Here is a 22,943-nt window from a genome sequence, read left to right on the forward strand (position 1 = left end):
GCCAGTGAGGCGGACCGGAGAAGGGCAGGGAGGACAGAGCTCTTCTGGAGCACAGGAGGGGTGCAGGAAGGATCCACCCCAGATGTGCCATCCTGGGACAAGTGGCCAACCACAGAGACACCACCCTGGCTCCTGCCACAGCCCCTGGGCTGAAGGGACTGGCTCTAGTTCCCACGGGTATGTCTGTGCGTCCTCCCAGCCCCCGCCTTAGTGGGACTGACACCCTGCGCATTCACCAGAGACACTCCTCTGGGAACAGCATGCCTGGGCATCTCTGTTACCCCAAGTGGACCCTCTCTGGAGACTGGGGATAAACTTCCCCCTGGTTTCTGGGCAATATCCATGCTTGCTTTACACACTGTCAGTTGGACAGTGGGGGAGATGGGGGGCCCTCACCTCCACTCTAGACCAATTCACCACAATGCTCCCACCGCCAACTCCATCCCATGCCCAAGCCCCAGAGATCAAACTCTCTCCTCCCAGGGGCCTGAAAAGTTCAAGCTCTGAAACTCCTGGAAAAGGAACTAAGAGGGAAAGGGGGTGAAATCTGGGCTCAGAGAAGCCCGGAGAGGGGCCCAGAGGCCGTAGAGAGCCAGTGCCTCCCACGCACCAGGAAACTCCACGGCCACCCGAGTCCCTCTCGGAGCCGCGGGTGCCCTCTCCAACTCCTGGTGAAGTAGTAAGTGTAAGGCTTAGAACCATCGCAGCCCAGCCCGCGCTGGGGCGGTGGGTGGGTGGGTGTCTGCTGCGGGATTATTCTTAGCGCTCCACTCTCTTCCCAAAAGTGGCGCCTCCGCCCTCCTGGCTCCGGCACACTCGCGCCGGGCTCGCGCGCCCAGCCTAGCCAGCCGCGCGGTGGAGAGCCCCAGTGGGATCCCCGAAGGGTGAGGCTCAGAGCCATCGTGGAGGCGGGGGGGCTCCCTAAGGAGGAAGGGGCTCTACGGGAGGCTCCCCGCAAGAACTGCCTTTAACCCACCAAGCCCCACACCCAGCCCGGCGCGCGCTCCGCCGCCTCCTCGGACTCCTGCCGGGGCGCGGGGAGCCGGCGGCGGCGCGCCCAGCCCTTACCAATGGTGGTGATGACCGTGATGGCAAAGTAGAAGGATCCGGCGAATTTCCACTGGACGCCGGCCCGGTGCGGCTCCGACTGCAGGATCACCAGCTCCAGCTGCCGGTAGTCCTCCGTGCTGATGTTGTACTTGCCCCGGATCCGGGTCTCCTCGGCCTTGAGTTTCTCCTCCTCGCGCATCTCGTGGTCCGACTCGAGGGCATCGAAGACGGCGGCGCCCACCAGCAGGTAGGTGAAGGTGCAGATAATGAGGGACAGAGTCCGCACGTTCTGCTGCTTCATGGCCGCCAGCAGAGCGCCAGCGCGGCTCAGGTGTCCCATCGCGGGCAGACGGACACTCACCACCCGCGGTCGACGCCGGGCCCGCGACCGCTGCGCCGGACGGTCGCCACCACCTTCTTCGCCGCCGTCCCTGTCCCCGTCGCCGTCGCCGCCGCTTTCAAATTGTACGCGGCGGCGGCAGCAGCAGCAGCAGCAGCAGCAGTGGGAAGGCTGGGAAGCGGGAGACATTTCAGGGGCCCCATCGCTGGGGCCGCCACCGTCACCCTCACCGAGAGGCGGCTGGTTGGGCGCGGGTGGTGCGGGCCCATGCTCAGCTGAGAAAGGGGACAGGCACAGGAGGCTGCTTGAGCGCCGGGACCAGGCGCCCGGGAACCCGGACACCCTGCGCCAGACCCGGCTGAGACAGCCCTCCCCAGCGCCCAGGGCCACGGAGGGTTGCCCCTCCGGGCACTGCGCGGGCTCCGCCGCGGCTGCCGTCTCCTCCCCGACTCCCGCTTCTGCGGGAAGTGCAGGGTCTGGGATAGGCGCCAGCGGGAGAAAAGAGGTCGGCCCCTGGGGCCGGAGTCCTGCGGGATCCAGCTTGCCGGCTGTGGTATCCCGCGAGAAGCCCTTAGGGTTGAGGTCCGCGCGCGCTCCGCGGGACCTCCTTCCCCTTCCCTTCCTCGATCCCCCTTGGTGGCGGGGAGGAAAAGTTTGCTAAGTGGTGGCGTCTCTAGAGTCCTCCGCAAGCAGGGAAGGGGCTGAGCAGGTGCGGCTGCGGGCGGAGCAGCCCGAAGGTCTCAGAGTCCTGCGCCCACCGAGGCGCACCAGGGCGCAGCGGGGTCCCCGCCGGGCGTCGGCCAGTCGGCTAAGTTTGCTCGGCTCAACCCAGAGGCACGGAAGCGGGGCGCGGCCCCGGGACGGCAGGGACAGCGGTGGAGAGGCCTCGGAATGAGGGAGAGCCGGGGGACAGAGCGGCAGTGGTCGGCCAGCCCGATCCTCCAGAGGCGGCTAGCTCTGCGGCGGCGGCGGCGGGAAGGGTCCCGCCCGCCTAGAGGAGCAGCCGGTCCGGCGCGGGCTTCTAAGCAGCGCGGCGGTCCGGGCCCCTCTGGCGTCAGGGCGTCCGAGGAGGCGGCCGCCGCGCTGGTCTGCCGGGGGTGCTACGTGCGTGCGCGCTGGAGGGAGCCCGAATGTGTGTGAGTGTGCGTGTGTGCGCCTGGCAGCCCCGCTCGGGCGGGAGGGTCTGGGGAGCGGGGGCCGTGCCTCCCTCCCTCCTTCCCTCCCTCCCTCTCTAAGCCTCCGGGCGCGCCACCTCCCGCCTGGTCCCCAGCCAGCTGGCGAGGCTATTGTGGCAGCTCCCGCTGCAGACGGAGCGCGACGCAGGGCGCACGCTGAGGGAGCCCGGCAGAGGCGGCCTGAGACGCCCGGGAGGGGGCGGGGGCGAGCGGAGGTTTGGGTGTCGCCAGAGTGGGGGGTGGGGCGGAGCCACAGGCTGGTTTCGGCGGGGGATGGAGGGATAAACTAAGCTGCAGGGTCCTTCTAGCCCCACTCCACTAGAGCGCACGCAGCCGCTGCGGCTGAGAGTTTGAGGGACTGGGGTTGGGGGAGGGAAACAGGATTCAGCCCGAGATAGCAGATTGGCAGCTTAAGGGAGAAGAGAGGTCTGCGAGAGTGGGGAGAAGAGGAAGGGGCCGTGGGTATCCGAGAGCGCTGTGGTAACGGTGCACACTGTCCCCCCAACCCCCTTCCCCGGACCAGACACCTGGCACGGGAGCGTGTCACTGGCCAGAGACGCTGCCTCTTGGAGTGGCAGGGTCCTGGCTGCATCAGCCCCAAAGAATGGCGCCGCCAGGGTGGCCCAGCGCCTGCTGACCTGAGCACTTTTCCCAGAGAGCGCTGGGAATAACGCGAGCCGCCACTCTTGCAGTCAGGACTGCAGGGAGGGCGTCTCATCCTCCCTACCCAGTAACCTCTCGGTTGCTTTTCTGAAAAACACTTCTTGGTTTCTCACGGCCGGGCACAGGTTGCACCTGAGAGCAGAACACAGCTCTTTCTTTCCCCAAGCCGTGGGAAAGGAACACGAACCTAGAGCCAGGGCGCAGCTACTCCATGCGTCCAGGCTTGCCTCCTTCCCACTGCGGCTTCCTTTGCCCCGTCTCCCTCACCCCCTTCCTCCCTTTAGGATACCAACTTTCTCCTAAATCCTCCCACAGTAGCGCCCCAAAGGACAGGCCCAACCGAGGGAGACCCCTGGACAGCCTCTCCGGGCCCCAGCCAAGGAACGGACGGAGCCTTGGGGGGAAGGAGTTGGCGGGTGTTCTGTCCAGAGCTGGCCAAGGAGATTAGAAGTAGCCCCAGCCACCTGACAGCTCCCTGGCTCCAGGAGCTCTGTCTCTTCTGGGTGGCCCCCCTTGGGCCGTACCGAGGCTCCCTGTCCGCGGGAACTCGGGATTCAGCTGGTCTAGGACCCCTATGCCTCACCGAGGCTCCCCGTCTCGGACGCTCTCCACCCCACTTTGAAGGCTCCTGGGTGCCCACCGGGGTAGGGGAAACCCTCGCTGGGCGCTAAGTCTGGGCAGTTGGGTCTTTGCTGGGGCTGCGGGCGCCCTTGGGCACCCAACCGGGGAGCTCCGCCCTAAGCAGGCACTCTCCCCAGAATTCGTTTTGGAAACCGAGGCCCCCGCGCTCGCAAGTGAGCCTGGCTGCGGGGTGAGTCACAGCGAGCAGGCGAAAAGGATTCCCAGCAGCTGGTAATTAATTGTGCCGCGGCTCAGCCCACGACGGAACCCCAGTCAGGCCTCCCGCCGCCCTGGCAGCGGCACCACCCCGAGTCACCGCCGTCGGGCCTCGGCGCGCCCCGGAAGCGGCCTGCCCAGCCAGGCGCCACCAGGGGGCACTGGACTCCGACCCACGGCCCTGCGTGGGGCAGGCCCGGCTGTCCCCACTGGCAGACGCGGGAGGGGGCTGGGACACGCTGCGCTGACAGATTGCGCGTTTCCTTTCGCAGAGAGCCACTTTTATTTGGTTTATGGAACTGCCATTTACATACAGCCTTTCAGGAAAACGCAGCCGCCGTGTGTGAGTGCTGGGGGAGACCTCAGGGATGAGTTACTCCAAACTCCTTGTTTTACAGATGGGAAAACTTCCAGCCGGAGAGGGTCGCGTGCCCGGGATCACCCAGTAACGCGGACAGACCTGCACCTGCCGCGCCAGCAGCCGCTGCTCCGGGGCCAGTCCCTGCACCGCCGCAGCTGCCGCTTCAGTGAAAACACATGTATCCGACTGGTTAATAAAGAACGTCACGGCTCTATAGCTCCGCTTGCTGCTCACTTGCTAGCGCCTTGCTGTACACGCAGTGGGGGGTCTGCAGCCCCGCCCCGCCCCCGTCTACCCTGAGAGGCAGAGTAGTTAATCTGGGTCCCACGGTGAGTAGGAGAATCCACCTTCCGCATCACGTTAGGAGTCTGAGAAACACCCTGCTGCTCCTGCAGGCAGGAGGCACTGTGCTCTGAGTAGGGCTGCTGCCAGCCAACTGTCCTGTCTGTCACCCCGGGGCCAGGGCAGGTCCTACCTGCTGGAGCTGTCTGCTGCTCTCAGAACATCCTGACCCAGAGGATGTGCTTAATCCTTTGTCACTTAATAGGTACATCTCTGAAGATAGGCAGAGGCTGCAGAATCACCACACCCATTTTACAGATGGGGAAGGTGAGGCATCACCTTCCCCATCCAACTGTCCCTACATGACAGGAGCTGGGCAGAGTCCCCCCCAACTCAGGGCTCCATTGCCAGAAGTACATGCTCCTCGCCTACTAACATCCCTCCAGGGTGGTGATATTTGCACAGTTGATGGCGTGTCTCCACCTTAGACCCCCAGAAATGGCAGTTTCCGGAGAAAAGCATTCCCAAGGCATGCATCCAGGCTCATCCAGCACTTCCCAGACTGTTCCTTTTCCTCGTAAACAAGTGTTATCTTATAGTCATTCCCAGTTTGGGAAACACCAGGTTAAACAGGGGACATTTCAGGACTTCTCAAAGCCTTTGGTCCACAAGCGTTGTGGCTGCTGGACGTGATACTGTGGGCAGTACTCAGCCAGCCACAGAGCCTGCCTCTGGGGGCCCTGCTGCTGCAGGGCGGGGTGGGGGAAACTGTGTCCTTCTTCCCCAGGCATGGGCAGTAGGGGTCTGGGCCAGTGTGGTGTCAAGAAGACCAAGGCATGGGGGAGGGACAACTCAGTCTCAGTACACAGAGGTGCTCAATACTTGTTTCATTGGCTCCCTAATTAAATCCAAAATATGCCGAGATAAGTCCTCAGGGATCAGAGGCTAAGGATGTAGGTGTCAGAGGGAAGAGACAGAGGAAAACGGCTTGGAGCTTCTAAAACACAACAGGCAACCCCAGAAATGGGAGAGGGAAGCTGAGGCTGGGCTTGGCTGTGACTCCTGAGTGTAGACCTCCAGCTGCCCAGAATGTGGGCAGGTGACATGGGGACATGAGCCTACACTGGCTGGGGCCCCCTCCTTAGATGCCAACCCCTGGTGGGTCTTTCTGGGGGTTTCCAAGCCCCAGATTCTCAAGGTGCTATGGGGTCTCCAGGAATGACCACATGGGGGAGATGTGGGTGGCTCATGCTCACACCACTGCAGGGCCTGGGTGGGGGCAAAATCAGGGCATGGAGCAGAACTAGTCTGCCCTCAACACCCCCCCCCACCCCCGAGTGAGAGTGCCTTCGGGGACAGAACTAATGGATGACCAGCAAGCCCCTCTCGGACTCAAGGTAACAGAGCAAGTGAGGAAAAGCCCACCCCTCCACCCCTCCCAGTTTAGGCCAAGGAGGTGCCCAGCACGCCAGGAATGCACATATTCCTGCTTTATCAGGGGAAATCTGATTAGTGGATTTCAGGATTCTTAACATAGCCCGAACCACTGTCTATCTCCACACAGATCCATAGATAGCCTCCTTGCATTCCCAACAGAGCCCAAGTTACTGCCAGGATCAATTGGACAATCGGCAGAGGCTTCTTCAGCTAACAGCTCCGAGAGGGCTGTAGCGGCTGTGAGCCCTATGCGCTCAGTGACAGTCTCATTAACCCAGTCCTGTGAGGCAGAGCTGATGCCCCAGGACATGCGACTGTTCTGAAACCAATGCAAAGCGCAGGTAGTGCCTGTGGCTCAGTGGGTAGGGCACCGGCCCCATATACCCAGGGTGGCTGGTTCAAACCCAGCCCCAGCCAAACTGCAACAACAAAATAAATAGCCAGGCGTTGTGGCAAGCACCTGTAGTCCCAGCTACTCGGGAGGCTGAGGCAAGAGAATCACCTAAGCCCAGGAGTTGGAGGTTGCTGTGAGCTGTGTGATGCCATGGCACTCTACCAAGGGCAATAAAGTAAGACTCCATCTCTATCAAAAAAAAAAAAAAATTCTGAAACCAAGCAGAGGAGTCGAGAGGGCAGCCGTGCCCCACGGCAGGCTGCCGCAGTGACTGGAGCTTTTTCCGAGGAGCTGGGCCTCCTGGGCAATGGCGAGGGCATCCCTGTCCCCACCTATCCCCAGCTACACTTCTGGGTGCCTGGAGCTTGGCACAGATCAGAGGCTTCTGGACATCTTGACTAATGAAATAGATGGGGGGACAGTAGGGATATAGGTGGCCAGAAAATGGCATTGGTCACCTCCCCACCACCCAGTGCCCCACATAATTAGACATTCATAGTAAAGGGACATGAGTTTGACCCAGCTCTTTTTTTAAAATAAAGATAAAAATAAATTTTAAAATTTTCTATTAAAAACAAACAAGCAAAAATACCAATGAATCAGGAACCCACTCAATGTCAGACTTGGGAAAGAGCCCCAGTCAAGTTCCCTGATCTTGATTTTGGATATGAGTGGGGTCATTCTAGGGCTGCTGAAGTCATTAGGCTGCAGCTCCTGTGCAGGACCCAGCAGAGCTGGACAAAGCTGGGATTTGAATCGGGTCTGAAGACTCTCCCTCGGCCCTCGGGTGTCCCCAGCATGACCAGATGCTCCAGTACTTGAATCGGCAGGTTTCCCTGGACCACTCAGGCTGCGGGATGAGCCTGGCGTCCCAGTCAGGCCTGGTTCCAAGTCCTAATGTTGTCATTTACTCCCTGTGGGCCCTCTCTGTGCCTCTCTCCTTGTCCATAGAACAAGGGAAGAGCTGGTCCCCACCAGGGTGTGGTGACACAAGGCCTGCACGGCTCTGGCGGAGGCCTGGCCTGCACTGGCACACAGTTAATGTTGATTCTCTTCCTGCAGTAGAGGGCAGCCGCCCTCCTCTCTGCACCTAAGTGGCCACCAGCCGGGAGTGGTGCCAGCCCCACATGCCTGTGGGGCACTACTACACAGCCAGCCCCCCTCCCCAAGCAGGAGCTAACTTCAGCCCCATCACATGGAGCATTAGTTGCGCCCGTGCCAAGAGTTTACAGATCTCTGTGGAAGGTGTTTAAATATTTTTCCTTTTCGGAAACCTGGTTCTCACCTCTGCCATTTTCACCTTTGTGTAGCAGAAGGTATTTTTGCAAACACAGCCGAGGTGGCAGCAATTTCGCAGCACAATGTGGCATCCCTGTACACACTGCTGCTATTTCGGGGACTCACAGGTGTTTTGTATGTGTCATTATGGGTGCTGTCAACTCCCAGGCAAAGGGAAGAGAGGACCGGGTGCTTCCAAAGGTCCCCAAAGGCCTCTCTGCCTCCTGTCCCACTGGAATCTCCTCTAGGAGGCCTTTCTGGACCCCGGGGCAGGGTTAGAGCCATGGTCCTAAGAGTTCCCCATTGCAAATAGCCTAGACATCAGGCACACTGTTACTCTCCCACAACTAGGCCTGCACATCCTAAGGACAGGGCCTGGGTCAGATTCATCTGTGTCTCCAGCACCCAGAGCAGTGCCCAGCACAGAGGAGGGCTCTGTACTGTTCACCAAGTCAGGTGTACTCCCATGGCCTCCAGAGATGTGTGGGCTCAAGTCGGGTGCACCCCACGGCCTCCAGAGTGTGGGTGCCTCAGGACAGCTCCCATTCCCTCCGAGTTGCTCTCTGCTCCCAACATTACCACCAGTGACACAGGTAGGTGGGAGGTACCAGGGGATGGAGACCCAAAGAGCACACGGTGGGGGGTTGCCAGAGCCCAGATCAGCTTAGGCCGAGGGTCCCAGGGGGGTTCCCAGTAAGGGGACCTTAGCCTGCTACTCCCAGGCTGAAGGACGGGCCACTTCCCAGTGCAAGTTGCTGTGGGCCTTGAGCCGCCCAGATGAGGCCTCCGAGATGTATGTGGTACCAAGTAGGAAGCCCCTTCCTCCAGGGTAGGAAGGCGGGGGCAATTTAGCCTCTTCCTCTCTGACAGACGAGGAGATTAGGGCCTAGGGGAGTCCAGGGTCTTGCCCAAGGTCACAGAGCTAATTATTGGCATAACTGGGATATTACCTCCCAGGTTCTCTGAGGCTCCCTGGGGAGCCCAAGGCAGCTCAGTGGTCCAGCCCTTGCCTCCAGTACCTATGAGTGTTAGTGGAGATCAGGTGGTAAGACCCACCAAGCTCCTTCTGTCACAGAGCAGACATTCTGTGGGAGAGGCAAGCAAGAAACCAGTCAACCAGCAGGGTAAGGCTGGAGGAGATGATGGCGCTGAGGCCGTCACACAGACGACGGCCATAAGGAGGCCATCTACACATGGTGGGGAAGCTCTCCTGGATGCCTTGGTCAGGGAAGTGTGCTGAGGAGATGGCATTTGAACTGAGTCTGGCATGGCTTCTATGGACCTTGAAGGAGGGCACCAGGCAGAGGGGGACGGGACACCACAGCCCTAAGGGTGGAAGAACGAGAAGGCGTCTGTCACTGGGGTGTGGGGAGCCAGGGACATCTGGCTCAGGACAGGTTCAGAGGTCAGGTCGGGGTGGCCCTGAGGGAGACAGGAGGCAGAGCCAGGTCACACAGGTTCCTGAAGGCCAGGGGAGGGGTGTGGATTAATGTTGCTCATTTGCAGAAATCGACTCCATGCCTTGCAGGATGGAAGCTGAGGCCTCAGCGTGGGTGTGGGGTCTCTGCTCCCACATCCTGCTGGCATCTGCAGCACAGGAGTCAGGGCTCAGAGAGCCCTCCGAAAGCATTTCTGATTCTCGAGTGGCAAAGTTCTTCCCAAGAAATGGGTGGCCAATTAAATGATAATGACTCAGAGGCTGATGACTGTAAACACACTGGAGTTACAGTGTGCACAGCTCACATCACCAGCCCCCCAGGGGCCAATCTGGTTTCCTTTCCACCCTAGCCACCTCCACAATGTCAGGGTCCCCTCACAGGGACCAGGGACCAAGGGCTGCTGGGGGTGAGTTTGGCAAAGTTCCTGCAGCAGCTTCTGATACCGACTGGCTCTCCATGTCCTGGGCAGGCCTAGTGGACAACCCATGATTTTCACAGTACTAGGAAGGGCCTCTAAATCTACAAATCCCTCCCCATTTCCACCCCAATACCTAAAATCTCTTTAATTATGGTAGCAGGGTGAATCACTGACATTGATTTTGAAATCATGTTAAGCTTTTTACTTATTTTCAATCACAAAGTTGAAACTCTTTGCATAAAATCTGAAAAAGTAGAGCAAAGTATAAATATAAGAAAAGAAAGAGACGGTGCCTGTGGCTCAAAGGAGTAGGGAGCCGGCCCCACATGCCAGAGGTGGCGGGTTCAAAACCAGCCCCGGCCAAAAACTGCAAAAAAAAAAAAAGAAAGAAAGAAAGAAAGAAAAAATAAAAGAAAGAATGACTCCAAATCCTAAGGATTTTATCCCTAGGGAAGTTTGGCAGCAGCAACATTTCGGCAACAGGGTTCAACTCTGGGGAAGACTGACTTTTGTGCTCTAAAATTAGTTGATGCTGACTTAAGACCCTCTCTTAAGAGTCAAGTTGAACACAGAGGCAACGGATTCTCAAGATGGTTCTGGGAAGAGGAGGCCCCAGAGAGGAACGAGGGGCACTGACACCCCCGATGGCAGAGCTGAGAAGCTTTATCAGAGTTGGGCCACACCCCAGCCCCCCAGCTGTGCTCCACATCTGATCACAGCGCAGCCCAGGGTCAGCCGAGGCAGAGGCTCCTGTCTCCACCTGGCACAGGGCTCCTGCTGAGGCCAGAGAGCTGTTTCAGACTGTCTTGGAGAGCTGGACCCCAAACAGCTGCCCAGGCCCACCTGTGTCTCACATCCCCAAACTCCCCAGACAAGCGTTGTCCTCTCCAGCCCCAGCCGGCTGTGACGCAGCCCAAGAGGTGCCCATAAAGAGCTGGAAGAACTTCCTGAGCAGGAGGTTATGGGAGGGGCCACTTCCCAAAACTTCGGGAGGTTTCAGGCTGGCCTCCCTGACTCAGGTATGACATGCGTGTGGGACAGGTGGCTGGAAGGAAGGTGGCAGTGGTCAAGAACTCTGGCTACACCCTCTGGCAGGCCTGGCTCCGATCTTGGCCCTGATCTTGGCCCTACACCCAGATTTCCTGGGGAAGGACCCCGGACTCTGAGCCGCAGGCCCTGGCCTTGCAGAGTGGGTGTAATGAAGGCTCCGTGCAAACCAGGCCAGGTGGCCGTGGGGGCAGAAATCTGAGAAAGTGAGCAAGGGGCAGCCCTAGCAAGTCTCTCTGACCTGGAGGCAGCAGCTGTGCAGAAAGGAGAGCTTCGTGTGAGAGCGTCTCGGGCTGGAAGCCTGACCCCAGGCCAGTCACTGCCCCTCCGAGTCCTGGTTTCTCACCTGTAAAATGGGGAGGGGTGTGTGTTTTCCTCTCACAGATTCCCGGCCCAGGGCGCACTGAGGGGATGTGAGCTGGTCACACGTGTCTCTGTCCTCAGCCTCGTTTGCCCTGAGTCTCACTCTCGAGCAAGCTGCTGTTGATTCTCCTAATGGGCTGTGGTGACACCTGGAAACAGCCCCAGGGACTCATAACCCAGTCGAGCAGAAGGGACAGCAGAAGAATCCATCAGAGAGAAGGAAGGTGAGACAGAGAAAGTGACGGGAAGCAGGGTCAGGCAGTTGGGAGAGATGAGCGAGCAGCTTAACCTGTCTGGACATTTCTCTCATGCTGGTCCAGGCAGGCATCTCCCTGGCGTCTCACCCTGGAGTCCTACCTCTCCCAGACACGCGCGACCCTAGGGTCAGGCAGCCACACCACCAGCACAGAGATACGTGCCTTCATTCTTTCCCGACAGAAACATCTGTCCGGCATCTGCTTGGCCTATTTCTGGAGGTCATAAAGGTGAGGTGGGCACAATTCCTGCCCCCTAGCAGCTTGCACTGCAGACCAAGGCATAGGTCCATGTCGGCCACCATGGCAACCCAGGTCTGTTGTCACAGCAGCAGCACGTAAAGTTCAGCCCCAAATGCATCGCCCACCTCCTGGGGTGGCGTCCCTGGCTGTGCTGCCCGCAGCCCACCCGGCGCGTACAGCTCTCCCCTGCGGCTCTGCCACCTGCTCTGGCATCGTGGAAAGGACAGAGGGCCAGGTGCTGGGCCAGGGCTCCTTGTGTCCTTCCTTGCCTCTTTTCACTTGGGGCCAGACCTACATCAGGTGTGAGGCCTCCCCCAGCCTCTCCCCTTCCCCTCCCTCCCCTCCTCCTCTCACAGTCCCACCGCCACCGAATCAACTTCTCTCTCCTGGGTTCAATTGCGCCTCCAGATCTTAACCCAGTCACGCCTGAGACCCCAAGAGCTGACAAACAAAAATTATAGCATCTCAGGGGCCCAAAGCCAGACAGGAGAACAATTATGCCTAGAGAAAGAGAGCTCCCCACAATTTACTGGTTTCTTGCTCCATCAGGGTGGAAGAGATTATGTAACAGTGACAAAAGTTTAAAAACAATGACAAATCAGAATCTTAACACAGCAAAGAGGTACTTGTTGCCTGTGTGGGGTGTGGGATGACTGGGGGCTTTGCTCACTGAGGTTGCTGTCCGCCCCTGGTAGGGAAAGGAACGTCACAAGTGTGATGATCATTCCAAAAGCTTCTATGAAGAACCGTCCTACATCTGATCCCACTTCACGGCCACAGCACGTACCTGGGGTGTGCAGTCAGACCTCCCACCCAGAAGGACCTTGACCCAAGAATCCTGTGCCCAGACAAGCTCCCCGGAAGGTAAATGACAGAGATCAGGGGGGTGTCGCAGGAACCCTTGTATGCCACCCACACTCCTTGTTTAAGGAAAAGACTCAAGAGAAGAGTCAAGTCCAAGAACAAATGAGACAGACGGAGCCCACAGCATGAAGACAGACCAAAGACCTCGGACCTGCATAGATCAAACGGAAATGGATAAGGACAGGCCTGTCTCGGACGGGGCAGGGGAAGTGCTAAGCAAGGGCTCCTGAAGCAGAGGGCCGGGCTGGGAGGAGACATTCTAATGACAGCCTCTTCATAAAAGTCAGAGCTCAGCGACTTCAGGAGGGGGAAGGGAAGTTATAAACTTTCCAAAGGTTTCATCCCTGAGGGAGGAGGGAGGGGAGGAGAAGAAAAGAATTCTACAGGTGTCTTTTTTGGACCGAGAAGGAATAATTACAGAAAGAACAGAACATCTTATCGTGTGAAATAGATGGTGTGTTGTTTTTCACTAACAGCAGAGACGGCTGTGTGAGGTCACATGAGCAGGGACGGGGGTGGCCCTGACGGCAGTGGAAGGACCCAGCAATTAATTTCCCAAGCTGAGAAAGGGCCGACTAAATCAAAACATAAACAACAGGGAAAGAGGAAGGAGAAAACAATGGCACAGAATAAATAACGAGCGAAAGACACTGTAAGAGTGACATTAGCTGACTTAAATAAAGTCGGCGTTCTAAATGGGAAGATGTGAATTCTCCCCATAAAACGCAGACACAGCCATGTTGGGTTCAACAGGTAAAAGAAGCAAACGACAACAAAAAAATCCCAGTAACGTTCAATTTCTTAGAAATAGACTCAAAACAAAAGAATTTCTCAGAATAGTTTTTAAATGTCTGGGCAAACTGTGCAAGAATAAAGTACATGAAAATAAAGTAGGACCATCAGATGTTGATCTCAAAAATAGTTTAAAATATTTAAATGTGATAAATTAGAACATTTTACAATGAAGCAACGTAAGCCTGTCTGGGGAAAATAATAAAGAGGAGCTAAATACGTAAAGCTGGAACGATTAGAAAAGAAAAAATATTTTTGATAAAACTAAAATTGTAACAAGAGACAATTGCAGCCTCTGTGAGAAATGGACAAAATATTCGGCAATGAATGAAGAAGCAGCTCGGCGTACGCCATGCCCATTGATTGCATCCTGGCATCCTAGTTTAAAGAAATCAGATTTAAAGAGCCGTCTTAGGGACCAATAGAGAAATTTGAGTACGGATAGAGTTTTAGAAGATCATAGAACATCATTATTCTTTTCTTCTGTGTAATAATGGCATCATGGTTATACAAGGAAGCATCCTTTTTTTTATTGAAGATGGGAACTTAAGTATATAGGGGTAAAACGATTTTTTATCTTTTTTTTTTGTTTTTTTGAGACAGTGTCTCACTGTGTCACCCTTGGTAGACAGCAACCTCAAACTCTTGGGCTTAAGCGATTCTCTTGCCTCCGCCTCCCAAGTAGCTGGGACTACAGGCACCTGCCACAATGCCCGGCTACTTGTTTTTGGTTATAGTTGTCATTGTTGTTTAGCTGGCTTCGGTTGGGTTTGAACCTGCCAGCCCTGGTGTATGTGGCTGCCGCCGCAACCACTGTGCTATGGGCGCCGCCTATAATTTACTTTTAAAAACTTCAGTGGAAAACAAATACGGCAATATGTACAGTTATTGAATCTTGGTGATGTATATGTGGTGTTCATTAAACTTACCTCTGCTTTTCTACACATTTCAAACTGTTAAAAACAAAAACCCCCCAGAGGAATAACATTAGAATTGTAAAATGCAACCAATGAACGTGAATGTCTAAATGGTAAACAATGGAGAGTAGATTTTTCTTTAAGAGACAGAATTTCCCCATGTTACTCAGGCTAGCCTCAAACTCCTGCCTCTGCCTCCTGAGAAGCAAGGGATGCAGGCTGTGCCACCATGCCTGGCTAAAAATCAGTGTAGAATAGAAAAGAAAGAAAATGTTATAAAATTCAAGAACATAAGAACAAAGTTTTTCACAGGCCGCATGCTCAGGCCTTATTCCATGCAAGTAGAAATAAATAAAATAAAGAAAAAAAAACTCAAAGCACTTTACTTGAAAATTAAAAACATTCCTACTGGATCAAAGAGAAAATCAAAAGAGAAATTCAATACTACTTGGAAAATAAAGACAAAAGAAATTTCCTATTACAAATAAAGAGCAAAGTTAAGACTATTTAGAAACACCCAACCTAAATACCTTCATGAGAATAGGCAAAAGATGAGCTATAACATCATTTTTACTGCTTGTATCACGAAATTAGGAAAAGGAACCACAAAAGAAACGAGAGAGAGAGAATTCATCAAGATAAGAACTGAAATTGATGACATAGAAAATTAAAAAATAGTGAAATGAATAAGTAAATGCAAAAGCCAGTTCTTTGAAATGGCTAATAAAATAGAAAAAAGTCCCTCACAAGTCCAATTATGCAGCATGAAGAAAGAGAAAATGTGAAATTATACAAGATTCAGCATGAGGAGGCACAGCCACGTAACTACAGATGTAGGGGAGATAAAAGCAATTATAAGAGAATATTACATGCAACTCTGTGATAACAAATTGAAACCTCAAGTAAATGGACGGTTTCCTAGTAAAAGTAAATTACCAAAATCAATCCAAGAAAAAACAGAAATTTTTAATAGACCAGTTACCATGGAGGAGGTTATGAGGTGACTGTAGATCTATCAGGGAACAGACAGGAGAATCAGACAGGCTCACAGCTGAGTTTTATCTAAGTTCTAAAGAACTAATTATTTCAACGCTATTTAAACTATTTTGAGCCATAGAAAAAGATAGAAGAGGAACTCCTTTATTTATTCCGTGCATCTAGAATAACTTTAATATGAATAATACGTGATAATTGGAACTACACACAAACGGTGCTTATGAATATAGGTAAAAACATATTCTAAATAGAATATAAGTAACCCATCAGGTTTGTTCTGGGAATGCAATGTGTGGTTGAGGACCCTTGACCCTGGGGACTTTTTGTAGGATATTCTCACTGATCTTCTCCCAGGTTCTCTCAGCAAGACGGAAGGGCACCACCAGCAACGGTCACTACCACACGGAGGGGCTCACGCGAACAGAACTGTGCAGAAGGAAGACATCAGCAGAACCTTAACATCTTTTAGGAAATGCTGCTGATATCTTAGCAGAAATTTTACTGGGTTTATTTCCAAAGCAGGTTATAAAAGACGATATTGTTACAGAATCCTTTAAAACCATGCTAAAAGCAACTCCTTTCTGATTTGAAATCTACTGAGGGAAAGGCTAAGAGAATTTGTCTATTTTTAATTGAGCAGCAGGGCAGTACTCAGGTCACTGTGCTGTGACGTACCTATTAGCACTGAGCTCTCCCAGCACCTGTACAGGCAGGTGATCCACTCGACTCTGAGCTTGGAGAGGTGCAGCGATGTGCCAGTGCACTCAGATGGCCAACACAGAGTCCACATCGAAACTCTAATGAGACTGGATGCAAAGCCCATGCTGTCAGTGGGGGGTGTGGAAGCCTCACGTGTCTTCTGGTGACCTCCTGGTTCCAGGCCGAGTCCCAATCTGAAGCCAGGTGCAACACACCAAGCACTGAACTAGGGTATCACAAGACCTGGATGCTATTTCCTGATCTACCACCAGCTTCTTGGTGGCCTGGGTCCAGACTTTGAAGACTTCTGCACCTCTCCTCCGAGAGCCTCACACAGCTGTCTCGGCAGGGCCAGCGGCAGGTCTCTGTCCATGGTGCTGAAGGCACTCCTGCACGAGGGCTCCTGTCACCCATTTTCAGAGAAGCTGGCTTGAGCGGCTGCCAGGAGCATGCTGTGATTAATCAGCAGGTTTGAAATGGCAAACTAAATTCTAAAGGTGGATGGGAGGAAGAATTCTTTATTGGATTGCTGATTCGGTGCCAAAGGATCTTTTTCTTTTCTACCTCTCTTTTTTTCTTTTAACCCAAAGCTATGTCTTTGACAATTCTCATCACTTGAATTGACTATCTCAATTTTGAGACAGAGACATAGAATTAACTTTCCACAGTCCAGGTGAAGGAGTGGAGCCTTCCCTAATTCTCAGTGCTCCTGTTTGCTCTTCACAAATCTCATCCTTCTTTGCCTCAGAGGGAATCAGTATACTAAGTTTGGTGCTAATTACTTATTTCTCTTTATCAGGTGTGTGTGTGTGTGTGTGTGACTTGTGTGTACATCCTTAATAAATACACTGATTTGCCCTGGGAACCTCGCTTACTTGGAATCACATTGCACGTAGTCTTCTGTCCCCCGTTCTCTTCCTTCAACATCAGATTTTTGGTATGTTGTTGCATATTCACCGTTGTATAGTATTCTGTGACGTGAATGTGCCACAGGTTATTTCTTTCCTTTCATTCTCAACATGACAGATGGATTTTGTACCCTACTACTGGCAATTCTGCTATAATAAAGATCTTAAGAATTTTTTATGGAACTTGGCAAGCCGATTCTCACGTTCACACAGGAAAGCAAAGGTCCAATGATAGCCAACATGTTCTGGACTACGCCTTGCCTTACGCAAGTCCTTGAGTTTCACTAAGGAATACACCTGGTAGTGAAATCATCGGGTTACGGTGTATGACAAGTTCAGCTTTACTAGAAGTGGTAGAGACTTCTGGAGCTCACCACCCCCCATTCTCCCCTGTGCTTCATGGCAGTCATGACCTATTTTCAGGTATTTGAGGCCAGGTAATTTGCTGTGATCCATGGACTGTGAATGTAAGTGACACATCATTTCCAGGTTGCATCTCCTCAATACAGTGTCAGACCCTCATCATATGACCCCCAGTTTGTGACTTGTCTTTCCACTTTCCTTATATTTTAATGAATAAAAGTTCTTAAAATTTACCATTTTTATGGCTTGTGTTTTTTGTGCCTTTAGGACATCATTTCCTATGCCAAGATCTTAAAGACAGCTATAATGTCTTCTAAATGTCTCATATTTTGCCTTTCACATTTAGATCTTTACCTAGAATAGATTTTTTTTTTGTACGTAGTGTGTAGCAGGCTTTAATATCTCAGTTTCCCTAAGAAAATCCCCATCCTTTCCCCACGGTGATGGGACAGCAATATTTCATACATTGTGTCCATTACCCATGTGTTCATTTTGGGCTCTCCATTGGTCCAGCTGTTTACGTCTCACTGTCCAATTACCTGAGCATAATGTTTTAATTTATTCTTCAAGAACATGTTGGCTATCATTGGACCTTTGCTTTCCTGTGTGAATGTGAGAATCGGCTTGCCAAGTTCCATAAAAAATTCTTAAGATCTTTATTATATAGTGCTGCACTGAATCTGCAGATTGATCTGGGAACAATTTACATCCTTCTGAGAAGGTATCTCGCAACTCATTTGTTTAGACCTTCTTTCATGTCCTCCGGTTAAGTTTTAGAATTTTCTCCATAAAGGTCTTGGGCATTCAAGATCTATTTTTGAGTTCTGTATTAGTTTCCTATTGCAGCTGTAACAAATTACCACAAACTTAGTGGCTTATAACAACATAAATTCATTACCTTACAGTTCTGGAAGTTTAAAGGCTGAAATGAGTCTCATGGGGAAGAAATCAAGGTGTCAGCAGGGCTTCATTCCTTATGGTGGCTCCAGGGGAAAATCTGTTTCCTTACCTTTTCCAGCTTCTAAAGTTTGAGGCATTCCTTAGCTCATGACCCCTTCCTCTATCTGCAAAGCCAACATGGGGCTAAGTTCTTCTCAGATTACCACCTGTCTCGTTCTTCTTTGCCTCCCGTTGCTCCCTTTTAAGGACCCCTGGGATTACACTAGGTCTACCTGGATAAATATGCCTATCTTCAGGTCAGGTAATTAGTAATCCTTATTTTATACCCATCATTGCCCTTTGCCATGTAACCCGACATATCCACAGGTTCTGGGAATTAGGACATAGACATCTTTGGGATGCTATTATTCTGCTTGTCCCCAGTTCTTTGCATATATTTTTCACAGTTCTACAAATAGTAACATTGATTCTTTCATTTCCTAGGTGTTTGTTGTTGAGGTGCAGAAATGCTGTGGATATCTATATATTGATTTTGCATATAATTACTTAGTAATTACTTACCTAAGTAAGCTAAGTAATTCTAATGAATCTAAAGACTCTTTAGGGTTGGGCGGCACTTGTGGCTCAGTGGGTAGGGCGCTGGCCCCATATACTGAGGGTGGCGGGTTCGAGCCCAACCCCGACCAAATTGCAACAAAAAAAAAATAGCCAGGCGTTGTGCCAGGCGCCTGTAGTCCCAGCTGCTCGGGAGGCTGAGGCAAGAGAATCGCCTAAGCCCAGGAGCTGGAGGTTGCTGTGAGCTGTGACACCATGCCACTCTGCTGAGGGTGATAAAGTGAGACTCTGTCTCTACAGAAAAAAAAAAACTCTTTAGGGCTGTTCATGTTATCAATCATATAATGAATGACAGGTTTTTTTATTCCTTTCTGGATTTTATCATCTTCGTTATTTTTCTTTGGCTTTCTCTGCTGACATGGACCACTGATACATTGTTAAATGAAAGTGGAAAAAATAAGCATCCTTGTTTTATTCCTGCTCTCACAGAGAGTATCTCAACAGTGATGATGAGGTTTTCTCCATGTTCACTTTTAGGGGGTTAAGAGAACTCTCTTCTAGACCTAGGATGCTATGAGTTCTTTTGGGGGCTTAGGAGTTGTAGTCATGAAAGGATGACGAGTTTTATCAAATGCTTTTCCACATCTATAAAGATGATCATATGATTTTTCTAATTTGTTTATTTATTTATTTATTTTATTAAATCATAGCTGTGTACATTAGTATGATCATGGGGCACCATACACTTGGTTCATAGACCGTTGGACACATTTTCATCACACTAGTTAACATAGCTTTCCTGGCATTTTCTTAGTTATTTTGCTAAGACCTTCTAATTTGTTAAGGTGATGGATTTATTAATATCTTTTCCAATGTGAAACCAAACTTGCATTCTCTGAATAAAGACGCTCTGGTCCTGATACACTACCTTTTTCACACATCGCTGAATCTGTTTGTTAACGTTCTAGATCAGAAGTTTTGCATTTACATTGATGCCTGACTCAGCCTGAAATTCCCTTTCTCAGGCTGTTTTGGGCATTAAAATTACACTAGCCTCATAAGAAACACTTGAATGTTTACTCTTTTTCTGCATTTTGAAACATTTCATTGTATCATTATAACTTTTTGTTCCTTAAATGTTTATTAGAACCATTCAGGCCTATAGTTTTCTTCTTGGAAAGATTTTTAACTTGATTTGATCTCTTTAACAGCTTTAGGGTTATTCAGTCTATTATTGTTAGTTTTTATTACATTTTTCTAGAAAAATTTATATTTCATTTAAGTTGTCAGTTTTCTTGGTATAAAGTTCTTCGTAATTTCCTCTAATGTTTATAATATCCTCCTATTATTGTCTGCTGTATCTGATATCCCGTCTCTACTTGTAATACAGGTATTTGTACCTTTTCTTTATTAATATAGTCAGAGGTTTCTCTATTTTATCAGATTTTTCAAGAAATAACCTTTGGCTTTCTGCTATTGTGTGTTTCTTTCCTATTTTATTCGTCTGTGGTCTTATCTTTATTACGTTCCTCCATGTTCTCTGGTCCCTCCTGCCACCTCCTTGCTCCTGAGGGGGCTGCTTAGCTCATTAACTTTCACGTTGTCCTGTTTTGATTATAAGCATGTAAGTTTATAAATTCTCCCTCTAAATGTGGACTTACCTGAACCACCCAAGTTTGGATATATGTACACTTTTAATATTGTTCATTTTCAACATTACCTATTTCCCATAGTGACTGTTTTTTTCAACTATGAGTTATCTAGAAGTGTTTCTTAATTACCAAATACATGAGACTTTTATAATTATCTTTTTCAGAGAATTTAATCTGTATGGCTACTGTCCTTACACTGTATACGGGGACATAAGCAAATCATATGCTTGGTAAAATATGTCTTTCTACAGCTGTTGAGTGACATTTTCTACATACACCCATTAAGTAAAATTTATTAAATTTTTCAAATATTCTATATCCTTAATAATTTTTGACTTCTTGATGTTTCCTTTCTCCCACTGTAATTGTGGGTTTATATATTTCTCCTTGTAATTCTGTCAGGTTTTTGCCTATAGTATTTGAGACTATATTATTGGTTGCATACAAATTTGGAGTTATGATAGCTTCCCAGTCAGTTATCACTTTTATGTTATAATGTTATTACCTTTATTTCTAGAAGTGATTTATTCTTTGCCATTATGACTTTTCTGGCACATCCTTTATTACCATTTTATTTCAGTCTTCTATATTCTTATGTGTTAATGTCTGTTGTAAAACATAGATCTGATTTTGTGGGTTTTGTCTAATTTTTCATCTGGAATATTTAGTTTATTTCAATTTGTTATAAGTACTTATGTTCTTAATTTCTACAATTTATTTATACTCAGTTCTAATCAATATTCTAGCTGCTGTGTAACTGCTTTGTGCCTCATTTTTTTCCCAATGTAATATGAGGATAATATCTACTTTAAAGACCTTTCTAAGGAAGTTTAAAATATATATCTAAATATCTCAAAGGGAAGGAAAATAGACTGCCTTATAAGTATACTTATTTTATAGTCTAGCATATACACAAAGATTATATAAATCTTAGAATAACGCCTAACACAAAGCTCCCCATTAAGCATAAGCATTACTATGACCAATATGGTTGTGGTTTTATTCTACCATTTTTATTTTTCTTCTCCTGCTTTCATTGCTTGCCCTATTTGAGGCTGATACATTAGTTTTCCTTATTCTAATTTTTAAAGTTCACTAATTTAGAAGTTGTTCATATTATTTTTTATTTTCTTAATGATTACCCCAGAAACTGACATTTCCACAGTTAAAACACCAAAGTTAATCAACATCTTTGAAATTTAAATTAAATGGCCTTATATAATAATTCAATTCCAATCATCCCTTCATCAATATCTATGTTATTTTGCTGTATATAGGTATGTTAATTCTATTATAACTCCATAGTTCACAATTATTATTATTTGAACTGTAAATATTTGTTTTGACTTACCCTCATATGTATCACATAATTTGCCTTCCCATCTTTTATGTGTCTGGCATTCTATCTGGTATCAATTTCCTTCTGCCTCTAGTTCACTCTTTCACATTCTTTTTAATGAGGTTTTGGTGGTATAAAACTCTGTTTTTGTTTATAAGAAAATGTCCTCATTTCACCTATTGAATAGTATTTTTGTGACTCAGCACATTCTCAGATATTTTTCCACTAACTTCTGAAGACCATTGTTGTTGATGGGAAGTCAGCTGTCAATCAATTATCACATCTTTGAAAGCAATTTGTCTCTTCTTTCTAGCTCCTTTCATGATAATTTCTTTTTAAGTGGTCTGACATTTCATTAGGATGTGTCAGTTACGTGTTTTAAATGTTATGCTACTTGGAATTTCTTGGGATCCTCAGATCTGTGGATTTTTGTTCTTATCAATTCTGAGAAGTTCTTAGTCATTGTTTCTTCAAATACTACCTTTTCTCTGTTTTCTTTATCCTTTCCTCCAGGAACTCTGAGTAGATACTTATGGGGCTTCTCACTTTGTCTTCCATGTTTTCTTAAGTCTTTTTCATATTTTCAGGTTTTTCTGGGATGCATTTTTATGATACCATCAGCTCTATATTTCATTCACTAGTTCTCTCTTAAACTGGATTTAATCTGCTCTATAACCTATTCATTAAATATTTTCTTTCAATTAATTTTTCAATTATTGAGGTTATGTTTATTTCTTTTACAACATTCTAATCTAGCTCTTTACCCATTTTAATCTTCTTTTTAATTTCTTAGAACATGTTAAGCATATTTGTTCTATAGTCCGTGTCTGGTAAGTCTAATATCTGACTTTTTTTTTCTCAAGCCTGCATCTGATTTCTATCTTCTGGGTCACCCTCATGATGCATTATTTCCTTGTGTATTTAATGACTTTCTATGTTTATAAACTCAGAATTATTAATGTTCTTTGTAGAATTCCTTATAGGCTTGGGATAAAAGTAGATTCCTCCAGTAGTGTTATGTTTACTCCTGCGAGATGTCTGGTATATTTGTGTGTGACGGGTGCTGTCTAGGACTACTTTGAAATTAACAACTTGAGGTTTGGGAGAGGCATTTGGAGTATAATCTGAGACTGCAAATTCATGAGAGGACCAGTTTAGGTTGCAATCAGAAGATCAAGACAGGGCAGTTTTATTTCCACTCTCATAGAAGGTTGGAGAAGAGCATTATTTTTAGTTCACCCTTTATGAAAGGTATGATTACTTGGCCCCCAGATTAATGGGCAGCAGTCTCCTATTAGGTTCTATACCTGGTGCGTCCTGTGCTTCCAGTTTTGGAAGGCTGAGAAGTCTGAGGCTCCTGTTCTGGCAAAAAACCTC

At 49.4% G+C, this 22,943-nt stretch overlaps 1 protein-coding gene across 2 annotated transcripts in view; it reads right to left on the reverse strand.

Annotated features, from left to right (window-relative positions):
- Nucleotides 1-2,493, reverse strand: part of KCNK9 (potassium two pore domain channel subfamily K member 9) — a 56,236-nt gene extending 53,743 nt beyond the window's left edge. For both annotated transcript variants that reach the window (XM_053559617.1, XM_053559618.1), the window contains exon 1: nt 1,069-2,493. In XM_053559617.1, the coding sequence (XP_053415592.1) occupies nt 1,069-1,579 (511 nt within the window). In that variant the 5' untranslated portion in view covers nt 1,580-2,493. The remainder of the gene's footprint in view (nt 1-1,068) is intronic.
- Nucleotides 2,494-22,943: the final 20,450 nt, after the last annotated feature.

Source organism: Nycticebus coucang, chromosome 13 (genome assembly GCF_027406575.1).
Source record: "Nycticebus coucang isolate mNycCou1 chromosome 13, mNycCou1.pri, whole genome shotgun sequence".
NCBI classification, from domain to species: Eukaryota; Metazoa; Chordata; class Mammalia; order Primates; family Lorisidae; genus Nycticebus; species Nycticebus coucang.